Here is an 8,391-nt window from a genome sequence, read left to right as displayed (position 1 = left end):
CAGCAGCGCCATCTTGCGCTGGTGATGTCATTTGGAGCCAGAGTCTCTGCAGAATTGATTGGGAAAAATGATTTGACGTGCTCTTCGATTTTTTCGTTTGGCTCATGTCCCGTCCGCCAACATTGAGAGGGCAAGACTTCTGACCTATACTGTCAGCCACCAGGGACCGGTCGAGATGTTTTGGCTTCACTTTGGAGGAGCTGTCATACCGTCCATTGTTTTTCAGTCAACGGGTTGGACGTGGGTCTGTGTTTGTGTGTGTGTGGGGGAGGGTTTTGTGTGTGTGTGTGTGTGCATGTAAGTGTACGTGTGTGTGTGTGGATAGAGAGGTGTTCATGTGTTAACTGAGGCGTTGAGAATTGCTGAGTCGGACTCTGGTGAGTGATTAGACTTGGTCTGGAGACATGCAGGGAACTTCAAAGGTCTCTCTGGCTGCTACTGCCATTCCTATCTGGGGGAGGAAGGACTACATTGTATTACCGTCATACTCACTATGGACATCAAAGGAAGAGGTTAAACATGTTCCTAATGTACCCCATCCTCCCCCTCCACTCTCCTCCCCACCTTCCTACTCCCCCCCCCCTCCCTCCCCCCCCCTCCCCCCCCCCGTCTACATCCTCCCCCTCACCCCACCCCCCCAGCGTCCACCACCCGCCGTCACAGTCCAGAACAAGATTGGAAAGAACACCCATGCCAGCCTGCAACCATTATGTCTCACAGTTGTAAATTGGGTTGGAGAAAGAGAGAGAGGGAAAGAAAGAAGGAACGAAAGAGAGAGAGTGAAAGCAGACCAGGGATAAGGTGTGATTTGTGAATAATTTGGACAAGGAACCCAAATCCTCTTGTGAGGATTGTGTTTTCTCCTTGGGGGGCATTGTGGGAAATGTTGTTTTTGATATGGGAGCGCAGAGGAAGATGAAAGAGAGGAGATTAGACAAGCAGATACAGTGACAGCCCGTTGACTTGGCTGACTGTAATAAGGATGTCTGGGCTCAGGGCTTTACGGTATTCTCGCTGGGTGCTGTAGTGTGTGTGTGAGTGTGTGTGTGTGCGTCGGATTGTGTGTGTCGGATTGTGTGTGTGAGTGTGCGCTGTTTCTAAACATGCACAACCTTATCTGTGCAAGTGAGTTTGAAAATGTGTGGCTCCTTGTGTATATTCCTTCTTGAGTATGTGCTTGTGTGTGCATATATTCCTGTGTGTGTGTGTGTGTGTGTGTGTGTGTGCACTCACGGCTCTGCAGCTCGTCTGAGATTATCACCTAATCAGAAGGTTCTACTGACACAGTTGCACACACAGGCTACCTGAACAGTAAACTAATACACCATCTCTCTCTCTCTCTCCCTATCCCTCCCTCTCTCCCTCTCCTTCTCTTTGTCTCTCTATCCCTCTCTGTTTCTCTCAATTCTTTCCTCTATCATTTTCTCCCTCCCTCCGTTCCTCCCTCTTTTTCTATCTTTCCATCTCTCTCTATCACCCCTCTCTCTCGCTCTCTATCCCTCCTTCTCTCTTTACCCCCCCTATTCATCCTTCGCGGTCTGTATCCCTCCCCCCCCCCCCTCCCTCCCCCCCCCCCCCTCCAGGTTGGCGTGTGTTAACGTTGGGTGAAGATGCTGGAGAGGACATGTCCGCTCAGCAGTCTGGGCCTGGTCCTCCTGCTGCTGGTCTGCGCCAGCCAGGCTCAGGACTCTGATGGTAGGTGTCTCTTCAGCCCCACGCTCATATCTCTCTTCTATCGAGGCCTCTCTTCAGCCCCACGCTCATATCTCTCTGCCCCCGTCAAGGTATTTTCTCACACACTGAGACTATGCCGATATCTCTATCAAAGAAACACCTGAACCTAAGTAAACACTCAACCAGTAAAATAAACACTCATGGTTTTGAATTGACACAGAAAGTTGCTGTGTACCCGATGAGAAAAGTTTTGTATTCAACAATTCTTTCCGTGCAAAATCTCCTGGAGGTACCCAAATACTATACAATATGGAGTTATGCCAGGTGTTTAGATTTGATGATTAGAAGATTTGATACAGTTTGAAGCCCCTGTGGAAGCCTGTCATGGATATCCACTCAAGGATAACAAACTCACAGCTTTATGGTGTCATGTTAGCACAAACTCACAGTGTTCTGTTGTCGTGTTAGCATATGAGGTTTGTTCATGAGTGTTGCGCTGGTTGTCTGTGTGACAGTTAGCCATATTGCTGACTGCGTCTTTAGAGTCCGGTTTTCCAGTTAAGCTTGAATCAGCAGGTATGCAGTTGGAGTCCTGTCTCCGGGGCCCTATCACTCCATTGCTCTCCGTGTCCACCCCTCCCTCTCTTCAACACTTTATCGGTCCATCCATCCTTCTCTCTGCACCTTCATCCCTCGCTCCATCCCATCTCTATTTCACCCCCCTGCCCTTCGGTTCCATCCCTCCATCGCTCCCTCCATCCCTTTCCACTCCATCTCAATTGTCTTCCTTCCTCCCTCTCTCCCTTCCTCCCGCATCTTTCCCTCCAACACCCCCCCTCTTGCTCACCTCTTCTTTCCCTCCCTCCCTCCATGCATCCCTCTGTCTCGGGGGTGGGGGGTACAGGTCTCTGACTGTCTGACCTTGGGACAGATGGGTGTTCCTCAGGGGACAGATCCAGTCAGCTCAGCTCAGGCTCGGTTCCCTTCAGCTACAGGGCACCTCCCCCCTCTCTCTCTTTTTCTCTGTTTCTCTCTCCTTTGCTCTCTGTCATTTTACCTCTCTTTGTTTTCTCTGTCTCTCTCTCTCTCTCTCTCTGTCTCTGTCTGTCTCTCTTCTCCCTCTCTCTCTCTCTCTCTCTCTCTCTCTCTCTCTCTCTCTCTCTCTCTCTCTGTCTGTCTCTCTCTCTCTCTCTCTCTCTCTCTCTCTCTCTCTCTCTCTCTCTCTCTCTCTCTCTCTCTGCTTCTCTGTCTTTCTGTCTTTTTTTCTTGCTGTCCTTCGGGGTTGGGGACAGCTAGACCTAGAGCTCACAGGTTCAAATCATCAGTAAGTTTCTTAACAACAACAACAAAAAAGCATTCGTCATTTGTTGAATAAATACTCGCTGCTCTCTGTACCGCTCTCTACGGGGAAGCTGCACAGCCCTCCTCTGTCTTCCTTTTCTTCGCGCCCCCCTTACTTACTTTGTTAGCAACCTGTGTCAGAGACTGGAGGTAGGTGGGGTACCTGTGTACCCGTGCACACGAGGCGACGGGCTGTCACAGAGCTGAGGCGGAGGAGAACAGCAAGGACGTGCAGACAACAACGAGCTTCAGAGCATCGTGCGGTGATCGTGTCGTTGTGCAGAAAGGAGACCTCTGAAACTGGCTTATATATTTCTGTGTGTGTGTGTGCTTGTCTGTGTGTGTGTGTGTGTGTGTGTGTGTGCTTGTCTGTGTGTGGGTGTGTGCTTGTCTGTGTGTGTGTGTGTGCTGGTCTGTCTGTCTGTGTGTGTGTGTGTGCTTGTCTGTGTGTGTGTGTGTCTGTGTGCGTGTGTGTTTGTGTGCGTGTATGTGCGTGTGTGTACATTTGAATGTGTGCCTGTGAAAGTACAGTCTTCATCAGAGTGAGAGCAACAATGATGCAATGTGGAGTTCTAACAGTGTTTCATTGCTGATGTTCCTCAGTGGATGATGCGTGTCTGTGTGTCTGTCTGCACGCACCCCCCTCCAGCCGCTGGTTATGTTGAAGTGTTGCATCACTCACATGTTAATCCTGCTGCTCCCAAGACTAATTACATGGAAATTAACCATGAATGAACTTTTATTAATTTGAAATAAAAGATAGAATAAGGGAGAGGGAGTCCTGGGATTAATATTGGATGAGACCCTGATATCAGAATAATGATTATTTAACTTTATTAAATCTTAATATTCTTCTCTAGTATTGACGGCTAGTTGCGTTGGCATCTTAAAATGTGTCCAATCTAATTTGGGCTTTACAGGGTTTCTATGACTACAACCTTCATTTGTCATTAAGGTTAATTGCTTAGATTATTCTAATCGAAATACAATTAGTAAGGTGATCGTGCTACACAGCCAGCCAGTTACCTAGACAAACAGTCGACCAGCCAGGCAGACAAGCAAACAGGCAGGCAGGCGTACATTAAGACGTTGTAAACAGATATTGCAACAGTATCTTGTGATACAATGCTGTTTTGCTTTGGTTGTGTTGCTGTCGCTTTGTGGTGTGTTTTTTAGTGTCATGGCTTCTGTAAGAAAATGAAAACTGTCCCAAGGCGATAACAACGTAATTGGGTTAGAGCCCGGTTGCCATAGAAACACGAGTCCAGGTGTGCGGTTACCGTGACGCTGATCAGGTAACCTTAGAGAACCCTGGGTCGTTACTTATTCACAACCTTCCCTCATCAGCCAGCGAAGGAAAAAAATGCCTGACGTCACCACCACCACCACACACACAAACGCACGCAAACTCACACAGACACACACACACACACAGTACCCCATGATCCATACCATTCCAGAATGTTCCTTGTGATGTAATTAAGGTCCTGCGTTCCGTGTCAGACTCCCTACAGGCAGGTAATAGGGCAGACCTCACACGACCTGACAGGTCCCTGATTGGCTGTGTGTGAAGGCGTGCAGGGGTCAGTACTGGTGTCACCCAGACAGAGCAGGAAGCCTATGATCCCGACCCCCCCCTCCACCTGAGCTCACTGCAAAATAACTCCAACAGACCAACAGCAGCGGTCAAATCAACCGTAGCAGTCCAATCAATAATAGCTACAGGTCATCGTATTTCTGCAGTTTACAGAAACGGATTATCTCGTCTGCTGAGAAATGAATATGTGTTTTAAGACGGCCTGTGTGCTGTAATATATCCCAAGCAGACGGATGGTTCTGTGGGCTGATTTTTTTCTCCAGTTGAACACAGGTTCTGTACCTATGGCGCTAGCAGGCTAGCGATATTCCCCGTGGTATGTACATACATCACAGCCTGACACACACAGAGATACACGACCCCCCTCACAGCCATAATCCTGCAGGAGCCCCCCCCATGAAAAGCCATTTTCTCCCTGACCAACTCTCTGTCTTTTCTGGTGATTTATCCCAAGCTGTCTGTCCTCTCATAACTGGCCATTAATATCTGGGGAAAGTGTGTGTGCGCGCGTGTATGTTAAGGGAGGAGGAGGGACTGATGGAGTCCATTCACACATACACACACACACACACACTGTACCCCAGTAACAAATGCACTCCCATGGAGCAGTAGATCTCTCAGCCTGGCACCTGGAGAGAGGTTCATCAAATCACTCAGTCATGCACTTATTCAGGCTCCGCCCCCAGCCCTCAGCCTTCCTCAGGCCTGCTCTGTATGCTGCTGAGCTGGATATATGACTAGAAAGGGAGGGAGAGAGGGAGGGAGAGAGGAACAGGAGGTGAAAGGGAGGAAGAGAGAAAGGAGGGTTGCTGTTACTGAGCTGGACAGCGAGAGAGAGAGAGGGAAGGAGACAGATGGGAGAGAATAGGACAGAGAGAAAAAGAGGGAGAGAGAAACAGTGAGAGAGTTGTACCTTGTTACTTACTTGGATATATGGCTTGAGGGAGAGAGAGACCGGCAGGGCCAGAGAGAACCAGAATGAGATGGAGAGAGAGGGAGAGAGAGAGAGCAGGAGGAATAGAGGGAGATGAAGAAAGAGAGGGAGGGAGGCTTAGAGAGGTGTGACATGACTTGACACATACTCGGTGATCTTGGAGATGGGAGAGTGAGAGAGAGAGAGAGAGAGAGAGAGAGAGAGAGAGAGAGAGAGAGAGAGAGGGAGAGAGGGAGAGAGGGAGGGAGGGAGATGCTCAGAGAGGGGCTCTTCAACAGCCCCACTCACAGTTTCAAACACACCCTCCTCTTGAGCCCTCTCTTCTCTGACAGGTTATAAGTGTCTGACTCTCTTCATGTCTTCTTCCCTTCTTCCTGTCTTTCTCTGTACCTCTTGCTGCTGACTGTCTCTGACTCCAGACTGGCAGTATGAAGGTAAGCCAACCACATGTTCGTCTGTCTCTCTGTCCATCCGACCGTCTGTCAGTCTCTGTCCCTGTCTCTCTCTTTCTCCCCCTTATGTTGGTGTCCTACTCTCTTTGATTTTTCCTTCTTTTTCTCCTCTTCATTCTCTCCATCTCCTTCTCGTTCTCTCGTGTCTTTGAGAACTCTAGGTCTCTATTAGCCCCTGTGACCCGGGTGGGAACAACCTGCAGCAATCACAAATATCCCATCCTCCACTCCCTCCCTCCTCCCTGTCTTCTCCCTCCTTCTCTCCTCCCTCTCTCTATCCCCCCTCTTTCTCCTTCCTCTCCTTCCTCACCTTTTCTCCTCTCCTTTCCTTTCCTCCCCTCCCCCATTTTAATTTCTCTTCTTCTCTCCTCAACCCCTCTCTCCTCCCTGTCTCCTCTCTTTCTCTCATTCGTCTGTCTTCTTTCTCCTCCCCCCCCCAGGACACCTCATAACCACACCATCTCCGGCACCCATAATCAGTTCCTAACCAGTATATATCCATAATCAGTTTAATGTACTGTGACAATACTGTATGTAGCCTCTAGATGTGTTCTGTGTGTCACTAAGATCTCTCCCGCAAGTGGTGTAGTTGTTGCTGTCTCTTTGTCTCTCTCTCCTAACTCTCTCACAAAGATAACTACTATCTTTCTCCCTCACTCTTTTGATTTGTATTTCTCTCTTTACATCTCTCTCTGTCTTTACATCTCTCTCTCTCTCTCTCTCTCTCTCTCTCTCTCTCTCTCTCTCTCTCTCTCTCTCTCTCCCTCCAATCTCTCTCTCTCTCTATCTATCTCTCTCTCTCTCTCTCTCTCTCTCTATCTCTATATCTATCTCTCTCTCTCTCTCTCTCTCCCTCCAATCTCTCTCTCTCTCTCTCTTTCTCTCTCTCTCTCTCTCTCTCTCTCTCTCTCTCTCTCTCTCTCTCTCTCTCTATCTCTCTCTCTCTCTCTCTCTCTCTCTCTCTCTCTCCCTCCAATCTCTCTCTCTCTCTCTCTCTCTCTCTCTCTCTCTCTCTCTCTCTCTCTCTCTCTCTCTCTCTCTCTCTCTGTGTCTCTTTCAGGTGTAGAGTTTGTCACAGCAGACAGTGATACTGTGTTCTCTCTCCATCAGAATGTAAGCTGTCCAGGTTGGGTCCTCCAGCCACCATCGTCGCCATAGACGAAGAGAGCCCCAATGGTATGTTACTTACGATCTACATTTGCAATTTCCTATGTTATTACATTCAGCAAAGTAACCACAACTCCGCTACCAGACCTGATGAACCTTCCTCCACGTTCCTTACCTCCCCTATCCATCTAATCCATCTCTAAGACACTCTGCTCTCTGACCACGTAACTCTGTATTGGTTTGAAAGTGCTAGGTTCCTGTCCCAGAGCCGATCCTCTACAATGTTCCCTGTGATTGGCTCTGCTTGGAGCATGGGACGTTGCGGTTGGCTGTCCTTGGGTTCAGGTCATATTTTACTTCCCGTTTAGCCCCCCACTGGTGTGTCCCGCTGGGCTGAGGGTCGCAGCACAGATGGCGATCACAGTCAGGGGCCACACACACATACACACACGCAATTCCACACACACACACACATACATGCACACACACTCATACACGCACACACGCAATCCCACACACACACACATACACGCGCACACACACACGCACACATACACACACACACACAATCCCACACACACACATACACGCTCACACACAGACATTTAGTTATTTTATATTTGCATGTAGTCATTTAGCAGACGCTTTTATCCAAAGTGATGTAGTTAAACAAATTACAATTAAACAACATGACCCTTGAAAGGGCCAGAGTGTACCTGGAGGAAAGCCAACAGCAATAATATCATTCACAGTGACTACAAGCAGTTCAATCAGTTACAACTATCCAACAAGTGCAGCAAGTCCCTCAATAAGTGCCATTGTGTTCTTGGAGGAAATAAACTAACATCTGATCCAACAAATCTTTCTTAAGTACCGTTGTACTCCCGGAAAAAGTGCGTCTTTAGCCTTTTCTTGAAGGTGGAGTGACAGTCAGTATATCGGATGGAGGTGGGGAAGTGATTCCACCATTGGGGGTCAGACAGGAGAAGAGCTTGGGTTGGGAGCGGGCGCTCTTGAGAGGTGGGACCACCAGACGTTGTCTGAAGAAGACCGTAGGTGGCGGGTGGGGGTGTAAGGCTGGACGAGAGACATACCCTCACAGAGGATGCTAAGAATGCAAGTAGAGTTGCACAAAGATGTATGGATGTGTTTGTGTGTGTGTGTATGTGTGTGTGTGTGTGTGTGTGTGTGTGTGTGTGTGTGTGATGTTGTGTGGACCTAGGTCCCAGCTGTAATGAAGCAGTATTGATACATTTGACTGGCGTTAGGGACGTCACTCACTGCTT

General features: G+C 48.7%; 1 protein-coding gene across 1 annotated transcript in view; it reads left to right on the top strand.

The window, feature by feature from the left end:
- Positions 1-1,610: 1,610 nt before the first annotated feature.
- pcdh15b (protocadherin-related 15b) overlaps positions 1,611-8,391 on the top strand; it is a 63,958-nt gene continuing 57,177 nt past the window's right edge. Inside the window, 3 exon segments of the mRNA XM_084670507.1 lie at positions 1,611-1,695; positions 5,966-5,980; positions 7,109-7,174. Of these exon segments, the coding sequence (XP_084526633.1) occupies positions 1,611-1,695; positions 5,966-5,980; positions 7,109-7,174 (166 nt within the window).

This window comes from Hypomesus nipponensis, chromosome 13 (genome assembly GCF_054491055.1).
Source record: "Hypomesus nipponensis isolate SF chromosome 13, ASM5449105v1, whole genome shotgun sequence".
Classification (NCBI taxonomy): domain Eukaryota; kingdom Metazoa; phylum Chordata; class Actinopteri; order Osmeriformes; family Osmeridae; genus Hypomesus; species Hypomesus nipponensis.
This window is presented reverse-complemented; position numbering and strand designations above follow the sequence as displayed.